Source organism: Salvia hispanica, chromosome 2 (assembly GCF_023119035.1).
Source record: "Salvia hispanica cultivar TCC Black 2014 chromosome 2, UniMelb_Shisp_WGS_1.0, whole genome shotgun sequence".
In the NCBI taxonomy this organism is placed as follows: domain Eukaryota; kingdom Viridiplantae; phylum Streptophyta; class Magnoliopsida; order Lamiales; family Lamiaceae; genus Salvia; species Salvia hispanica.
The window spans coordinates 5,522,151-5,540,883 of record NC_062966.1 but is presented as its reverse complement, the minus strand read 5'-3'; the positions used below and the strand labels follow the sequence as shown (position 1 = coordinate 5,540,883).

The 18,733-nt window shown below is 36.2% G+C and overlaps 3 protein-coding genes and 2 long non-coding RNA genes across 5 annotated transcripts; 1 reads left to right on the top strand and 4 right to left on the bottom strand.

Annotated features, from left to right (window-relative positions):
- Positions 1-5,035: 5,035 nt before the first annotated feature.
- On the bottom strand, positions 5,036-6,434 carry LOC125204479. The gene is made up of 4 exons (XM_048103144.1): positions 6,204-6,434; positions 5,947-6,123; positions 5,667-5,886; positions 5,036-5,389 (listed from the first exon to the last, which is right to left on the bottom strand). Exons 1-4 carry the CDS (start codon positions 6,360-6,362, stop codon positions 5,268-5,270), a joined length of 678 nt encoding a protein of 225 aa, XP_047959101.1. The 5' UTR covers positions 6,363-6,434; the 3' UTR covers positions 5,036-5,267.
- A 2,855-nt stretch (positions 6,435-9,289) lies between these two features.
- Positions 9,290-10,306, bottom strand: LOC125206177. Its single transcript, XM_048105465.1, has 2 exons — positions 10,121-10,306; positions 9,290-10,015 (listed from the first exon to the last, which is right to left on the bottom strand). The coding sequence occupies exons 1-2, from the start codon at positions 10,304-10,306 to the stop codon at positions 9,290-9,292; spliced, it is 912 nt and encodes a 303-aa protein (XP_047961422.1).
- Positions 10,307-10,628: 322 nt separating this feature from the next.
- LOC125206176 (zinc finger MYM-type protein 1-like) lies at positions 10,629-11,726 on the bottom strand. Its single transcript, XM_048105464.1, has one exon. The coding sequence runs from the start codon at positions 11,724-11,726 to the stop codon at positions 10,629-10,631; it is 1,098 nt and encodes a 365-aa protein (XP_047961421.1).
- A 2,253-nt stretch (positions 11,727-13,979) lies between these two features.
- On the top strand, positions 13,980-16,801 carry LOC125203254. The gene is made up of 2 exons (XR_007173323.1): positions 13,980-14,132; positions 16,088-16,801. It is a non-coding gene; the product is annotated as an uncharacterized LOC125203254 (long non-coding RNA).
- Positions 16,802-17,647: 846 nt separating this feature from the next.
- Positions 17,648-18,733, bottom strand: LOC125203138. Its single transcript, XR_007173302.1, has 2 exons — positions 18,466-18,733; positions 17,648-17,871 (listed from the first exon to the last, which is right to left on the bottom strand). It is a non-coding gene; the product is annotated as an uncharacterized LOC125203138 (long non-coding RNA).

Genomic DNA, 18,733 nt, shown 5'->3' with positions numbered 1-18,733 from the left:
TTGATTTTTTCCCTTTAAAATGTTATTATGCCAAAAATTAGGATTATTGTCCCAAAACTTGCATATAAGTTCTTATCTCTTCATTTTTACTTGGTTGAATGCAAGGGTTTTTGGGGAAATTTTGATCTCCCACTTGTTGATGCTCTTTTAAAAGTGTAATTTCCTTTTTTTAGGATAATGGGATCAAAAGGAAACCCGGAGAATCGAAGAAATATGGCATTAGCCTTGCCACGGAAGAGCAAAAGGGATGTGGAAAGAAAATGTCGGCCCCCGGACCTTCCAAAAATATCCCCCCGATTTCCCTCTCCCAAAATTTGGGGATCATGGAGGATTTTTGGAAGTTGTGCGACGTGGGTGATGGGGGAAAGGCCTCGTCCACATGTTCCAAAGGAAGTGGCCATGTTTCGAAAGTATCTCTCGAGTTCCTCGGCCCCGCTAAAAAGGGCACTAAGGATCGCCCCCAAAATTTTTTACTTAGCATTGATTTCCGCCTAGGGAACCGTTGGGCCTTTCCCCCAAAGGAAAGGGTTAGTGGGGTTTCCATTGCCGACCCCCAACCCCCAAAAGGGACATGAATATGAATTTTCGGAAAGGGTTTTGGGGGGGATGACAAATGAAACAAGAGCATGCGGGGGCATGCCAAGTCTTCATCAATTCGCGGGCCCCCCCCTTTAGGTACCTCCATCGTCTTTTTGACTCGGCATGTTTGCTCGGGGTTTGATGGGGGAAATTTTCCCGGGGGCCCCGTGATGTGGTGCCCACTTTTAACAAAAAGGGGAAACGATTATGGGACCCCCTTCTTCTATGTGAATAGGATCCGAAAAAAAGCCCCGGGGTCATTTGTTGTGGGGATTGGTTCGGCAATTGGCGAACATTTGGGGGGTCTCTTTTTTCCGGTATTTTAACGGAGGATGGTGGAGAAAAAGTTTATCACTTATGAGGTTTCTATTTTCGGTAGGGCTTTTAAATCATTGGGGTCAAGGGAAAATTTTTTGCAATGGGGGGTTACTTTCCCCTTCCTCCCGAAATTTACCAAGGTTGGTGTTTGGGCAAACAAGGCCTGGAAGCTTGGGCACACCCCCCCAGGGGGAGTTTTTGAGGTAACCGAAAGGGGGGAAATTTTGAAGAGGAACATTCCCCCCGCTTCCTCAATTTGAGCCGATAGGTTCCGCATTTGATGCCTTGATAACTTTAAGAAAGGGGGGAGCATTCACAAGCTCAAAAGGGGTGTAACGCCACCCCCAATCGAAAAAGGGGGAAGAGGAAAAGAAAAAAGAGGAAGTGGGGCCTCGCCCTTTTACCCCGACAACCCCCGCCGCGGGGGGCCAAATCCGGAAGAGGAGTTTAATCAAAACCTCCGCCCAAATTGGGGGAAATTTTCTCCCAAAGCAAAACATGTCCCAAGTTGGGGACAATCGATGGGCGGAGCAACAAGCGGAGAATGCCCGGGAAGCCCAAGGGGGCTTTGAAACGGTTGGGGGCCGGAGCAAGGATTTTGGGAGCAGCAAAAGTTTGGAAGACGTTCTGGCGTCAACAATATGAAGAGCTCCGAAGGATGGCCCCCGAAGCTAGAGAGGGAAAGAGGGGCAATGAAAACGGGGTATCACGTACCTCGTTGGAACTTTTTGAGGATCTTAAGGGCCCCTTTCCCCCCATTCCCCAAGATTGAAGAAGTCAAGCTCGATGACTTTAAATGAGCATTTGTACCATGTTTTTGGATGTTTTGAGGCATTTATTTCTTGATTTCTTTTTTCTTTAATTTTAAGTATTTTTTGGGTTTTTGGGTTTTAAATTTTTTGCTTTGCAAAAAAATTTTGGGGGTCCCGACCTCCGGGCCCCCCCGCAAGGGTCTGCCCCCCGGTCCGCCACTGAAACGGAACTCTTTGACGTGCGGGGACCGCCCCGGGAAAAGTCGGCGGACCGCCACACAGGCACAATTTTCCGGCCCCGATTTTCGGTTTTTAATTTTGCCGCTCGGCCCTCCGGAAATTTTTTTAGGGCGTTTTTTTTTTTTCGGTAGTTTCTCCCGTCCACCGACCTCAAAATTATTTTACGCCTTAACGGTTAAAATGGATTTTTTTTATTCTTTAATTTTTATCTATAAAATACCTATTCTGAATTCTCAATTTATTTTTTTTTCATTTCAATTATTTTTGTTATAGTTTAATTAAAATATACTAATAATTTAAAAAATGTGAAGCGTGGCTAGATATGATTGAAAAAGTTTTATGTGACTGAAGTATGGCTGGCTGTGATTACCGAGTAAATAATTTTTTTTTATGCCTGAGGCAGGGTTGTTTCATAATTGTAGCCTCAATTGTCGAGAATCAAGACGCTGGAAAGAATCAATCTAACTTGGAAAAAATTTACCGAGACCCAAGAGAGATGTTGCCTAATACGGAAATCAAATGGAGAAGCAAAAGATGCAATGCATATTGCCCATAATTAACAATTAAACAAGTTAAAAGCAAAATTCGTGACACAATAAATCAAAGGACTCACCGGTGCCCCGGCCCTTGCCCTTGCCATTCTTCTTCGACTTCCCTGGTGAAGCAACCCGTCCCCATACCACCGGTTGACCCTGAGCGGGAGGCTCCGTCACGGTGATAGACCCAACTCATCCAGTGAGAAAGTCTCAATGCCGGTGAACTGAGTCTCCAGTGGAGTACTCTGGGAACCGGCAGACAATAAATCCATGTAGGGCCGATAGACATTGTCCCCAGGTGATTGGAGGACCCCACTTTGCTACCCCCCACTCCGGCAGACATGCCCTGCATCATACCGGGCATCATCATCCAGCTCATCCCGGGCATCATCCCGGCCGCCATCCCCGTCATCCCCCCACTCACCCCGGGCATTTGGAACACCATCACACCCATTCCTGCCATCTAAGGGTACATATTATAGTACCCGCCCATCATCCCCGGCATTTAGGGCATCATCCCCCCCCATTCCGGGCATCATCCTGGGCATCCCGGCAGTTCCGCCGGCGTTTCCCCCACCTCCAACGAGGAATGTCGGCGTTTGTGACTCACTCGTGGCGGGAGAATCACTGTCGTGCTTCAATTATCTTCAATAGAAATGAGAGTAGAGAGAGACAGAAACTCGTTAATACAAGTGGTGCAAATGAAATGAAGTGCAACGAGCCGTATATACAGGGGCGGATCTATGTATATAGTTGGTGGGGCATTTGCCCCTCCTCAAAAGTTTATACTAGTGGTATTTTTCTCCAAATTTAAAAATTTATTTGATATTCTCCATTAAATGCCCCTCCTCGTTACTACAAAATATGTTTACAAGTATACTTTTGCCCCTCCTTATGTCAAATCCAGGCTCCGCCCCTACGTATACATAGTGTTTAAAAAAAATAAAAATTTAGGATGTCCGCCGGGATGTCGGTCGAGTCACCACAATAAGGATAACCCTACAGACGACATCTCATCCGTCTCCCACGTCTGTCACCCACTCCTCCATGCAATAGTGGACGTCACTGATAAACGAGCTGCTCACCGGTCGGATGTCTGTCGGACGTTCGCTATGGTGGATGCTCTTTTATGGAGTAGTAATAGTTTTTTACAACTGAGCCAAACTGATTAAACAATTTAATGTGTTGGACATATTCCAGTCAAAGGAATCTAATCTAGATATTTTTTACGTAGTCGCCTTTATGGTTTTTGTCTTGCTATATTGTCTGATCTTCATTTTATTTTTATGTCTGTCGTGATTTCTGGAATAATCTACTCACTTGTGTCTATACTTGTTGACTTATTAATTTTTCCATTTAACAAGTTTGTGAAAATGGGTATAACACATGTACAATTATTTAAATTAAATCTAAACTCATTTTAAATATATGTTACATTAAAAACTAATTTTATTTTACAATTTACATTAAATTCATACTATTTTTTAGTATTTCATATATTTAGACAAAAAAGTAATTTTATAGTATGATTGGAGAAATTTTCTGCACAAAAAAAAATGAGATTTAACACTCCTATTAAAAATGAAAAGTTTTTCTTTATGAATTATCCTATAAAAAATGAAACGTTATTTAAAATGGAAACAACTTCATCTCTACTTTTTCATCTTTCTTATTTGCTCTCTCTTCATAAGCAGACAAAAAAAACTACTCCCTCCGTCCCGGAGTATTAGACTCACTTCTTTTGGGCACATGATTTAAGGAATTGATATTTAAATAGTTAAAGTGGAGAGAGTAAAGTATGAGAGAGGGAAAAAGTAGGGGAGAGAAGAGAGAGAAAAGTAGGTGGAGAATAAAATAAGATAGATATTTTTTGCTAAAAGGGGAAATGAGTCTAATATGTTGGGACATCCCAAAAAGAAAAGTTGGTCTAATACCTTGGGACGGAGGGAGTACATAAAATTATGTTATGATTCTCAAATGTTTCATATTTAATGGGATAGAGATGTATATATAATTGGAGATGATTTAAGAAAAAAACTCAAAAATAAGTACACCATCTGTTCTATAGTAATGAAAGCATTTTTTTTCGGCACGAAGATTAAGAAAAATTGTGTTAGGTAAGTAAGTTAAGTTAAGAGAAAATAAAGTGGAAAATGAAAAAGGTAGAGAGATGAAGAGAGTAAAGTATGTGTGGAAAAATATGTTGAATTTTTCTAAAAAGGGAAATGATTTTATTACTCTGGAACATACCAAAATGACAAAATAACTCTGTTACTATGGAACATACCAAAATGACAAAATGACTCTGTTACTATGAAACGGAGGAATATAATAGGAAAAAAAAACAAACATTCTCGTCTTTGTACCTTTGTCTTAATATAAATAGATATGTTTTGCCGATTCATGTATTGTTTACTTTAGTAATGAATTTTAGCCAATTGGAAGGACACCCATCGTATTCTGGAATAATATTGTTAGAATAGGTAAATACTTTTCATTTTAACTTAACAAAGTGAACATTATTCATCTTGAAACAAAAGGAAAATGGAAAAAAGGCTGTCCTCTTCAACATAATTTGTTGCACCTCAAGCCAAACAAAACAAACACACATAATCTATCAAGGTTATTCCATTCATCACTTTTGTAATTTATAATCTAAATAAAAAATAATCAGTCGCTAATCTTTTTCATCATCATCTACTACTACTAGTATTAACTACTGCCACTGTCTTAGTACTACACTACTACTCTGTATACCCATATTCTTTCTCTCTACTAAAAATATAATTAACGAAATCAATGCAAAAATCACCATTTAGTGATTCGGTGTATCCCGGCTTTTTTAATACGTCCACTCTTGTGGAAGCCTGAGTTCTTGACTCATAGCGGGTTCGGGCTGGCTTCTTCTTTGTTGTCCTCGTAGGAACGGCCCATTCTGGTTTCTTCTTTGCTTCACACTAGCACCTGCAAATTTTGAGAATAAGTTGTTAGCAAATACTCCCTCTCCCACAAAAAATACTCTTTTTCCTTTTTTGTTTTTTTATATACTCCATTTCATATCCCTTTTTTGGTTTTTTGATAAATGTACATATTTTTCTCTTCATTCTTTATTAATAATATTCTCTTTCGTTATCAATTTTGTATTAAAATCCCAAAATTGGGAGAGAATAATTAGTACTTTAATGCTGCATCTAACACAAGTGTAGAGAAATTAAAACAGCAAATGAGTGAAGTTAATGACCTGGTTTGTTCCGGTTTTGGGCGGGGACGGATCCTAATGTTCTTGGCAAAAAAACTCCGGTTCCGATTCGCTCTTTTTTAAGGGCAGTTTCTCCAAGGAAAACCGTTTTCATTGGTTGCTGCTGTTGAGACTGGTGCAAAGAAGGCCAGGACGCCATGGAACCTTGACTTGTTCCTATTTCTCGGTCGATTTGCCCCCACATGCTGTGATGCTGCTGAAACTGTAGCAAAATTTGAGATTCAGTTTGAAAAATAAAAAGAAGAAGACAGAGGGGACTAACATTAGTGGCTTGCAGGTGCAGAAAAGCGAGAGAGGCTTGTGTCTTGACAAAGGGCTTGATTTCATCAGCAATTCGCATCCTCTGCACTTGCTCTGCAGCAGCACATAGTAAATCCCAACCACTAATTTCCTTGGACGAAGAAGAAGCGCATAGAGTCGATTGTGGAGACTCCAATCCCTACAGCAATGAAAAATCACAAATTCAAATTCAAATTCAAACTCAAATTCAGCAAGTAAATATGAGAGAGAAGTAGAAACCTTGGAGGAGTGAGTGATAAAATCGTCTTCGTCGCTCTCGGTCCCGGTGGCTGAGCTCAGATCATCCGCCGCCTTGGTCTTGAAGTCCATGAGCAAATCATCGTCCGTGAGAATCTCTGAGGGTAGCCAGAACTCTCCATCGTGAAGCTCTTGCGCCATGGCAACTTTATCTGGGAGGCGGAGAGGAGATGGTGGGAAATTTATGTGTAGAGTGAGGGAGTTATATAAGGTGGGAACCCTAGAAGCGCGGCGGTGCCAACAAATACTTTGAAATACAGTTGTAGTCATGTAAGATGGTGGTGGGGTCCGCCTCTCACTAGGTTCCCGCATTTGGGCCCCTTTTTTCTCACTTGGGCCTATATTTTTCATGTTTTTTAAAAAAAATTCACTTTATTTTCAATAGTTAAATAAGTAGTTGTAACTTGTAAGTAGGGGGAATTAATGGTTAAGCAACACGAATTAATCCTATTGCATTATGAGCTCTTTATTTATGGCCAAATGTAGATTACTCTAAAATCTAAATGGAGTATACACTCTCAGATTCTATTCATTCTTTTCAAATTGCCGGTGTTTGATTATTATATGGAATACATAGTTATGTAGTACTTTCTCCATCTTTAAAAAAATAGATAACATTTGAAATTATATGAGTTTTAATACATAATTGGTGAAATAGAGAAAGATGGAAAGAAAAAAATGATTGGAGTATTGTTAGTAAAGATCGAGACCCACCTCTTTAGAGAGATTTTAAAAAAAAAATAGAATTGATACATTACAAAATAGCAAATATGATATATTTTTAAAGATTAGGTTGAAAAATGTGAAAGACAATATAGAATAATCAGAGAAATTAATTTTAAAGTTGTACAAAGAAGAGAAAGTATCACACACACATCTGTTATATAATTGTCTTAAAGTAATAACTAATTTTATTTAACATAATTAATGTTGAAATGTATGCATCAGTATGGGATCCATTTGAGTGATATTTTGAGCAAGGGGGATCTCCACGTCTAAAGTGGGCGCACAGTTTACAGTTTACAATACATTCTTAATCTTACTTCGTTGATAAATTCATAGTTATTGCTCCTTAAATTTGCGCGCTGAGTTTTGTTATTTGATAGAGAGGCGACTTTTTTAAAAAAAAAAAGCACCATGAATATGTTTTATGCAACAATCAAGTGTGTGTGTGTCTGTGTGTTACACACAAATATTAAGTAATGTGTGTCTTTGTGCGTGAATAAAAGTACTAGTAGTAGTAGTAAATGTTCATGCAACTCAAATGTTTCGTGCGTGGCTATACCGACAACAATTAATACAAAATTCAAAAAACATAAAAGAATTCATAGCAGGGTATAAAGTATTTTTATATCTGGATCAAGACTTAAGTGGTGGATGTTGATAATCCCTCAATTAAGGAAATGGCAGCATTAATAATTAGAATATGGAGAGAAGGGTGACAACGTGGTGGCGCCTTTGTGATTGGTGGAGTGATGTGGCGGAAGGAACACACGTTTGTCGTTATCCACGACTAACGTGCTTCATTATGCGTTGCATGTACACTTACAAATTAAGAAATAGTGTCTGGGTATTTTTAATTTAAGGTTTTCAGATTTTCTGCCTTTCACAATGCATGTAACACCCATCCTTTTCGTACTCTAATTCTATAAAATTTATTGCTTTTAATTATCGTGACATCAATGCAACAAATGAGCCATATTGTAAAATGTTCTTGCTATAATGATTGCTACATTAATTGGGGTTAATAATTAAGTTGTGGTGTGAATCATAGTTTATTACGAGTTGAGATGTTGATTCAAGTTTAGTACTTTTGTTTCGGACGAATTGATTTCATTTTGATATTTAATTATTTGGAATAACACTAAAGTACTGATAAATTCCATATGCGAGGTTCACAATCGATTTATCAAAATTGTGAATTTGATTGACTCAATTCCATGTTGGGTACGATAAATTAAATAAATACTGGAAATCTAATCTTTTGAAATACAATCTCTAGCTTAGTATTTAAATAAAACTAGTATCACGTCGTTTGTGCCATGCACAAATTAATATATTTTTAAAACATTAATTTTCAATTTTAAATTAATTAAATAAAATTAGAAAATCAATATTAACAATGAACAATATGAGTAACAATTTTAGTTATATCAGAATCAAAAATCTATACAAATCAATATTGAAGCATAATTGAAACAAATCGTAGTATAATATAATGCTTAAACATTAAATCATGGAGTAGGAAGATAGAAATCTATCACAATAAAGAATTAAACACAATGCATAATTATTCATCATTTTTAAAACTTCTTTATACACTACATTAACATTAACTTTAAAATTAAAATAAATCTCATCATTATAAACTAAAACTTTCAATTCTTCACAATTCGTCACTCTTAAACAGAACTCATAGGTAAAATAACTCGTTTGTCATCTTTAAAGCCGCCCACCTCACCTAAAACTATAATAAAATAAGAAACAAAATCAATTTGCAATACACAAAATCAATATGTATTAAAACGATCATCCGTAGAGCAAAGCATATATAAGATGAGACCCATGAAAGTACACAATCGAACAATTCACACCACATCCATTCGATGAAAGGACAAAAATGAAGAAGTACATTGACATTGTTTCTGAGTTATATCCCACTTGGGCTTCTGGCCTTGCCAGTGTGAGATTAGATTCATTTAGCTCAATTATATGAACTCTGAGTTCTATATTTATTCACATCTTAACCATTGTTGTTGTTGGCATTCATATGCATCATATAGCAACATCGGAAGAAGAAAGATGAAAGTACCAGTGATGCTGGAGGTCGACCTATGGGACCTGGTTTTAGTACATTTGTTTATGAAGAGGAATCGGGAACTGACTTGTGAGTACGCTAGTGTTATATGGCTTTCAGTCACATCGTCTCACTATATCATCTGTATTGTTGTTTCCAGTGGCGGACGCAGGATTTTAACGATGGGGGGTCCAAAAATAATTTTAAAAATAAAATACAAATATAAAAATAAAACAATAATGTTTAAATATTAAAGTCAAATACAATCATATCATAACATTTCTCTTCTATTTTTCATCTTCTGAAATCGCTGCATAATAGTTTCATTACTAACATGAACAAAGACATCCTTTTCAATGTAAGGAACTAAGCAATGATGTAACAGTTGATCTCCCATACTATTACGTAGAGTACTCTTGATGATCTTCATTACTGAAAAAGCTCTTTCCACTGAGGCAGTAGCAACCGACAAGATCAATGACAACTTGACTAACAAATAAACTAATGGAATATTTTTATACTTTCTTGTAGAAACCATCTTCTCAGCAAGACCACCAATCCCAAATACTTGTGAAAAATTTTCGTCTATCCGCACATCAAAAATAAAGCTTTCAAGTTGATTTTCAAGCTCTTTCAAAGCAACTCCAAAAAATTCTGATGGATAATAACTAGCAAGACGAAGCAGCTTCTCCAAATCAAACGCAGAAAATGAATCTCTAGGATCAAAACATGCCATACATGAAAGTAAGTCTGTGTTAATTTCACCAAAACGATGGTTTAACTCTTGAGCTTGCATGTCAATCACAGAATAAAATATCTCAACTCGATAATAGTGGAGATTCTTCCTTTTTTCAGCTCTACGGTTTACTTTTCCTCGAGGCACAAACTCATCTTCCATGTCAAGGACATTTATCTCATATTTGTTACAGAACTCAGAAACTTCATTAAGCAAACCCTCCCAACCTTCTTCCCTCAACATTTGCAAACGTGCTTTTTGCTACCTTGACAAGATTCATTGCATTGACAATGTCTTGATCCTTTTTTTTAGCACTTGAGAGAGTTCATGTGTGATTCCCAAGATTTGCATCATAAGATGTAATACAAAGACAAACTCAAAGAGATTAATTATTGCTGACACATCATTAGCTTCAGCCCTATGTGGATACTCATGAACATTCTCCCCCACATATACAAGAACATCATTAATCGAAGAAAACAATTGCATCAAGTTGATAAGAGTACCATAATGCGAACTCCATCGAGTATCTCCAGGCCGCTTTAACGCCATCTCTTGATTCAATCTCTCCCGGTATGAATTTCATCACTTGCAATGCGCTCTAAAATTTTCTCTCTCTGCTTTTCTCTAAGTATATCTCTGCGCTTACAAGAACTTCCAATAACATTACACAAACGGTTGACAGTATTATAAAAAGACCCAATACTTGTATGCTTTTTGGCAACAACGACAATTGTGAGTTGAAGCTGGTGAGAAAAACAATGTACATAATAAGCACTAGGATTTCTCCTAAGTATCAAACTTTTCAACCCATTGAATTCTCCTCTCATGTTGCTTGCACCATCATATCCTTGTCATCTCAAACTAGATACACTTAAGTCATAAGTAGATAACAAAGAATCAAGTGCCTTCTCCAGTGAGGTCGAACCGTGTCACTAACATGCACCACACCAAGAAAACGTTCCATAACACATCCATTCTTGTCCACATATCGCACCACAACACCCATTTGCTCTTTGACAGATATATCTCGACACTCATCAACTAATATGGAGAAAAAATCATTTCCCATATCTTGTACAATGACTTTTGTTGTCTCAACAGCAAATGCATTTATGATGTCTTTCTGAATTCTCGGTGATGTTAGTTTGAGATTGCCAGGAGCATTTTTTAGTACAACACTAGATATCTCATCGCTGCAAGAGGAAATAACTTTCAAAAGCTCAAGAAAGTTACCTTGATTTAAGGATCCTTCAGACTCATCGTGTCCGCGAGAAGACATTCCTTGCATGATAAGATAACGAAGACAAACAACCGTTGCATTTAATCTGCAGCGATAATCAAGCTTCGATTGTGTTGACTGCTTTGATATAGAGACTTCAATGTGTTGAGCTTGATTCATCAAATCCTGACATGCTAATCTACACCTATTATGAGCACTTGTATGATTTCCAACATGATCTCGTAACCTTTCTTTCTTTCCCCAAGTAGTAAATCCCTTTGATACAAAGGCATCTTGTCCATTTCTGTGGAGTCTTGAGAAAAGATAGCAATATAAGCAGTAAGCAGCTTCCTTTGAAACACTATACTCCAACCAAGGCTTAAATTCATCAAACCAAAGTGAGACAAATTTACGTTTTCGATTTCCATTACTTGTAGAAAGGAAATTATGGTTGCGTGGTTGACATGGACCTCTTAGCAAATAAGCTCTACGAACTTGTTCTATTGAGTTTGGTGGATAACTCATTATGTCAGGTCGTTCTCCGGGATCACTTGGAAGCTTCTCTAAATCAACTTTATCATTGTCTTCATTCGGTAACTCTTGAGATTGGAGAAGTGCGGGTTCATCCTCTAAATCGACTTTATCTTTGTCTTCAATCGGTAACTCTTGTGGTTGGAGAAGTGGAGGTTCATTCACTGACGAAGATGAGACCTCGGCAATAGGAGAAACTTTCTTGAAATAACGATGCATTTATCTATATAAAAGAAAATGCACAATTCAATAAATGCATATTAGAAACTTAAATTGCATCTACATAAAATAAAATGCACAATAAGTACATACATATTAGAAACTTAAATTGGAAACCACTACTAACTCATTGAAACATTACAAAATGAATATAATACTCAATTTGGCAATCCTAAATAAACAAAGTAAGATATAGAATAAAAGAAAGATGAACAAATATTATCTAAATATTATTCACAAACAAACAATCACAAACAAACAAAGTAAGATATATATTTTTAAAGCTCAAACACGAAGACACCCCATTTTTAAATAAAAAGCAATTTTCTCTTACTCTGATTTAGGAAGTGCCGAATAGTTCTACTATTCTAGGAATTGAAATTGTGAAAATGCCGTGCTTTGATTCTATTGTATAAACAATAATTTTTTAAAGTAATATACAAAAGTGTATTGGAGAAAGAGGGAGGAAGAATTGCGGCGGGTGACATCTGGAGATGAGAAGAGTCCATTTAACTCACATAGGTTAACCACAATATAATATTAATTAATATTTAATTTAATTTTAATGTGAAATTACTAAAATACCCCTGATTTTTTTTGAAAATGTTGGGGGTCCCATGGCCCCCCCATGCCCCTTCTTATGTCCGCCTCTGGTTGTTTCCATGTTTCCTAGCTTCCACGGTGACATAGTAAAACCTCTCAGTCACTCCACTTAATCACACATGATATAGTAAAATTTTCCACTAACTCTACTTAATCACAATTTAACTGCCTTTAAATTATATATATTTAATTTATCATAATTTTTAAAATTAAATGGAAATTTTGTAAATTTTTCCAAAACTCTCATTTTATATATTGTATAAATACAAAGAGTCCTGAGCCCAAATTAATTAATTTAATTCCTATGCTTAGTGAGCCCAATTAGAGAATGAATTTCTTGAGCCCAAAGTCTCTCTCTTTTGTTTCCAACGCCAACAACTCAATACTCTCACCTCATACATGCGTTCCCTTCGTTAAATTTGCAATCCATCAACTAAATTGATAAGCTATTTGATTCCCCTTTGACTTAAGTCTAAAAAGCCAAGAGAGTGTAAAAAAACACTCAAGTGTGAATGAAAAAGTCAAGAGAGTGGAGGGGGTGACAGAAAAGGTAAACATCAAATGAGAGAAAAACCACAAGTACAACTAAGTGAAGGGTGCTTGTTAGATTCTAGGGCCAACCTTGGGTGGGCATTAGATAATCATTTGCCTTTTGCCCTTGGCGAGGATTATAAGTTTTAACCCACTAACACTTCTTGTATGTCTTTTTGTGTTGAGGAGCCTTTTGTAGTTAGTAAAATTGATGAAATGGAAGTGACGCAACATGTTGCACATGGTTTGGAAACTACCTCACCAGTGAAGGATCAAGAGGAACAAGGGCAAGTCGATGAACTCTTTGCCCAAGGTTCAAGTGCATTAGCTTTGTCTCCTTTTGATGCTCTCTTGAATGTGATTGGATTTGAAAGGCTAATTGGTGTTGATAGATTTTTAATTGATGACTTGTGTGATAAGTGGTCTCATGAACTTGAATCTTTGAATGCTAAATCTATCTTTACATCATATGATGATCCTTTCTTGAGAAATTCAGGCATTGATAAGCATGTTATTTCTATTGTGGGTTCTAACTTGAAAGATGGATTGCATGCTAAAATGTCGAAGCTTTTATTTGTTTGAAATTTTGAGCTTCATGAATATGTGAATGAGAATAGTAAAACCAAGTGAAGTGAAGTTGTTGATGACTTTAAAATTTGCTATGTATTCATTGCAAAATAGCAAGACTGATGTAAACCAAATAGATGATTATGTAACTCTAATATTTCTTGCATTTTTAGTTAAATCATCTGTATATGTCAATTAGTAATTCAAATTTGACTATCTTTTGTTAATTGATTTTTGTACGCAAGGAATGGGGTTATTTGGTTTATTAATTGATTTATAAAAGCCTAATTTATATTATATGTTTTCTTGGCAGGAAGTGCTGTAATATTGAAAAGGCACTCCAATTGAGGAAAGAATGAAGTGCTGTAATATTGAAAAGACACTCCAATTGAGGAAAGAATCGCAAGGTTTAAATGAAAGAAAATAATATTTTAATGAGATTAATATCTATTCCCAAAAGAAAAAAGAAATAGAAGGCGTGACTTTTACTTGGGCAGAAGGAAATCAAAAATATAAAAGGGGAGCAGACGCCACTTTTGAAGGCAGGGAGAAACGGAGACGACATAGGAGAGAAGAAATTGAGATACTTCCATTGAGCAATTGAGGAGAGGAGCGATTCTGAAGGAATTGAGCGTGAGCAGACGAAGAGAGAAAAGAAAGGAGAAAATTCCAGCAATCATCTACTCCAAATTTACTCTATGATTTGTAGGGTTCTATCTCCATTTATCATTGTTCTTGGTTTGATTGTGTTAGGCTAAGAATCTTGTGTTACTCCAAACACGTAGTATGACATTTTGATTTCGTGATTTATTCTATGCTCGGTTTTATCTCATGTTCATTTTTACCACTTATTTGATTGAATGGATTTATTACTTTAGGTGCATCTTTAGTGATAATTCTATAGTCTTGATTTAATGCCTCTTTAGCTTGAATTGAGATGGATTTTAGTAGTAATGAATTATCAATTGGAATTGTTTAGATGACAACTTGATATTGAATTTTGATCTTAATTACAATTGTACTTTGAATCTCGCGCTTCTGTGTTCTTAGGATCATTGAATTTGGTTTAAAGAGTAAGTGTTTAGCTATTCTTTGACTGGTTGATGTTTAGCATGTTTAGTGCTTGCAGGTTGAATAATTTTAATTGTCCTGAATGTATGAGATAGAATTGAATGCATAGGATAAATTCGTGTCTTGTCAGCAAGTGTTTGGAGTAACAATTGTCTCACTTGTGTTAATTTGAATTCAACTTTGTTTTCATTGTTTTGAGAAAGGAAAATTTTAAACGAAAACCTTCATCTTTAATGTTTTTTATTTTATTTGGAGTTAAACAAACTTACCTTCCATGTGGATCGACATCTTAAATTACTACACACGAAGCTGTATTCTTGCAGTTAAGTGGTAATATTAGGGATAATTTTGTGAACTTGAGTGCAAATCTATTTTGACTTAAAAGACCTAAAATTACACATCAAAGACCATTCAAGGGAATTGGACTAATCTATGGTCGTTTTGTGAAGGATTTTTCTACTCACATGGCTTTTGTGGATTGTGTTATGATTAATGGTATAAAAATGTCTTGTTTTCATATTTGTGCTCATGTTTTGAAATTATTGGAGCAAATGCTTGGGGCTTATTTTATTAAGAATCTTATGGTACTTGTTTCTTTCTACAAGTTTCATATGCATGATGTTGTGCTTATGTTTTATGTTGAGCATAAAGGTGTATGGATATATTGTTCCCTTATTTTTGATCATTTCTTGAAATTATTGAGACAATGGGGTGAATTCCATTTTTATAATCTTGGGTTGTTGATTGATATATCTTCTTGCATGCTTGATGTGAATTGTAATGAACCCACTTTATATGTCGGACAAGAGCTTATCAATTTGTGGTGGAGTAGTCCTTATTTGTGCAAGAATGATGTATATTTAGTTGAAGAAAATCTTTCATTGCATGATCTTGAGAATATGAATTTTGTAATTATGCCTATCTTAGTTAATTTCAACTTTGCACATTATGAGGATCCTTTCTTGTGGATGCCTAGTCTTGATGAGAATGCCAAATCTTTTGTAAAGATGTTCAAGAATTTGGGTATAGATAGTGTGGGGATGATAGAGCCAAATGGAAACAAAGTGTTTGGGACATGTGTGTTTTGACATGTTAATTGCTTTTATTGCATATCAATCAAGCCTTTCAACGCAATTGAGATGGTTTATGGTCTTTTTGCTAAAGACTTTATTTCTAATGGTCTTGTTTGGAATTTCATTGTGAAAGAATGTATAGACTTATGTGCACCCAAATCTTGTGCCTACTTTTTTAGATTATTTGAGTATTGGCATGAAGGATATCTCGATGACTTTGTTTGTTTTATTATGAGGATAATAATTTGAAAAATTTGTATGGAAATATTTTTATAGGCTTGCCCTCTATGGATTGGTTTTGGACATGAAAGAATTCATGAATTTATGTTCTCATACTTCTTGTGACTTGGTCATGAACTTAATGGAGCATGAATATATGTTGGATTGGCATTTGGTTTTGTGCTTGATCATAGACTGATAGACACCTTATTGGTGCGATACCATCTTTTGGAGTTTGTAGTGGTCCTAATCCCCATCATACTATGATATTTGATTTGCTCTTGCTTAATTTTAAAGGTATGCGAGATCGGGATTTGAGGAAAAATCATTTCCAAGGAGAGGAGGATGATATGACCACGTGTGCCGGACATCAATAATCACTTCGACGACGTGAGCCGTGGATAGATTGGGGCCAAGGATGAAAGAGAAGGCACTTCCACGATACTACAAAGCTCGATGGTCTCCCGAGGATGATAGGAAAGGAAAACACTCGGATTTGAGGATAAATCATTTCCAAGAAGGAGAGAATGATATGATCATGGGAGCTGTGCGTCAAACGTTTCAGCCGCAGCTGGATTCCAAAAGTAACCGGCCTATTGAAATGACGTCCAGATGCTTATCAAAGACCACAAATGTCTTTGTCTTTGAAAGAGGATCGCGTGAGTATCTTGCACAGCTCAATCGGAGTCCAGAGGAGAGAGTTATGACCAATTTACGAAAGCTCCGCGCTGAGGAGCGGATGGTCCAGAGAGAACGCTCAACCGGGCGTTCTATGATCTAGAAAACACTCGGTCGGGCGTTTTTGTCCGATTTTAGGAATTGAGGTAGAAAGTTCACTCGGTCGGGCGTTAGCACTGTTTAGGCCGATTTTATCCATTTTTTAGGCTTTTTCTTTGATTTTCAACCCCACCTATATATAGTCATTTGTGAGACTTTAAACAAAAAGTTGATTGATGATTGTTGAATGTTAAAAGACTCCTATGGAGCATCTCTTTGTGAGATTTTTTCCAATTCCTACTTGTAGGTTTCTTGATTTTTGTCTACTAGATTAAGTCAAGTAAATATATACATTTATGGTTGTGTATCCATAATTGTGGAGCCAATGGAGTTTTTGTCTTGGTGAAAGTAGTCAGGATTGTCCTCATTTTCTTGTGGGAGATCTTAGGTTCCAAGGAGGATTCCTCCCACTATACACTTCTTTCCATTTCTTCCCTCTTTATCCAAATCCCTTTTAAATCTAGTTTTTGAGACTAGACTCACCTCTCTTTCATATCTTTCATTAAAAATTGAAATTCAAACATTATTTATGGCACATCTTAGTAATATAGAAGGGTTTAATCATAGAAATCCTTATCACTGTGACAAACCTTTATTCTAATTAGGATGTGACATCTATCCACCATTTATTTAACTTGCATCTAACCTCACTAAAATGTTATATCATCGACTTTGTATATTGGGCCATTGAGTGAAATTTTATGAGCTTATTTCTCAACTTGTATCCAACCTCATTAAACTGTAATGTTATATCATCGACTTTGGATATTGGGCCATTGAGTGAAATTTTATGAGCATATTTACCAATTTTAAACTAAGCCCACGGATCTGATTACTCACTACTCATTGTATAGTACATAACTCTTTCTCAAACAAAATATTAGATGATAAATAATCTCTCCGTGTTTTTTCTAACTCTGATAATAAATTCGCATGATATCGCCTCAAGAAAACGTATGAGATCTTAATTTTAGTTTTGTAACTATTCATTTTCATTTTTATCCCCTATCAAATTCAATTTTCTTACTATTCACGCTTTCTTTCGTTCACCAAATAACTCAAGCCAAATCACCATCAAAATTTGAAAAAATAGACAAGAAGTCAGCATATAAACATGGAGTATATCATTACAACTGAATCAAAACTATACATATATCATATATATATCGAAATATGTTATTGAAATTTCCAAGGAAGACAATGAAGTTTGGAGCATGATCCGTTCCACGAAGATGTACATGATTCTTCAGCGCTATCACAACACTTGCATACCACTCCCAGTGTTGCAAATGTTTTCTTATCACCTGTTCATATCATCATCATCATCATCATGTTGGGATTATTTGACACAAATAAGGAGCACCATAGTTATTTAGGAACTGATCTTGGAATATGTTTCCTCCATCCGCCACTTAAACAACCCTTTTAATTCGGCACGGATTTTAAGAAATTGTTTAACTTTGTGAAGAAAGGTAAAAGGGAGAAAGCGAGTGGAATATCGGACCCATTTAAAATACTCTCTCCTTCTGCGAAAAATAGTCTCATTTTGCTATTTTGTGATGTCCAAAAAAATAGTTCCATTTCTAAAAATGAAAAGTTTTTCTTTCGTACTTCACCACTTTTTCTCCTCATCTCTATTACTTACCTACATTTTCTCCGTCTTTTTTACTTTTCCAATTTTTTCATTAAAACCTATGTCGTAAATGAGACTATTTTTTATGCACGGAGGAGTATTAGTTTTATAATAAAATGTGAGTGTAAAAAATTGGTGGAATGTGAGGTCCAAATACTAAAAGTGGAATAATATAAATAGTTCTGTAAACTGTGAACAACTCAAAATTGCAAAATGGTTATTTAAATGGTGGACATAGGAAGAGAAGAGAGAGAAAAGTTGTTACCTTGTTGAAATCGGAAGGGAATTGTCCGTATTGCTTCACCTCTGCTGGTTTCTTGAATTGCTAAACATGCTACAAGCAAAATCAAATAGATGCTCTTCCTCGTCTGAAACAAGCCCATAGATTCTGGATGGGGGTTTCGTCTTAAAAAATTTATGAGTTTGAGTCCTGGTGGGTGGTGTGAGTGATTTGATTTTTTTTGGTGAAATTATAAAGCAAGTCGATTTCTCTACGGGTCTTTTATTAGAGAGCCACCATGTCTAGAAGCAGA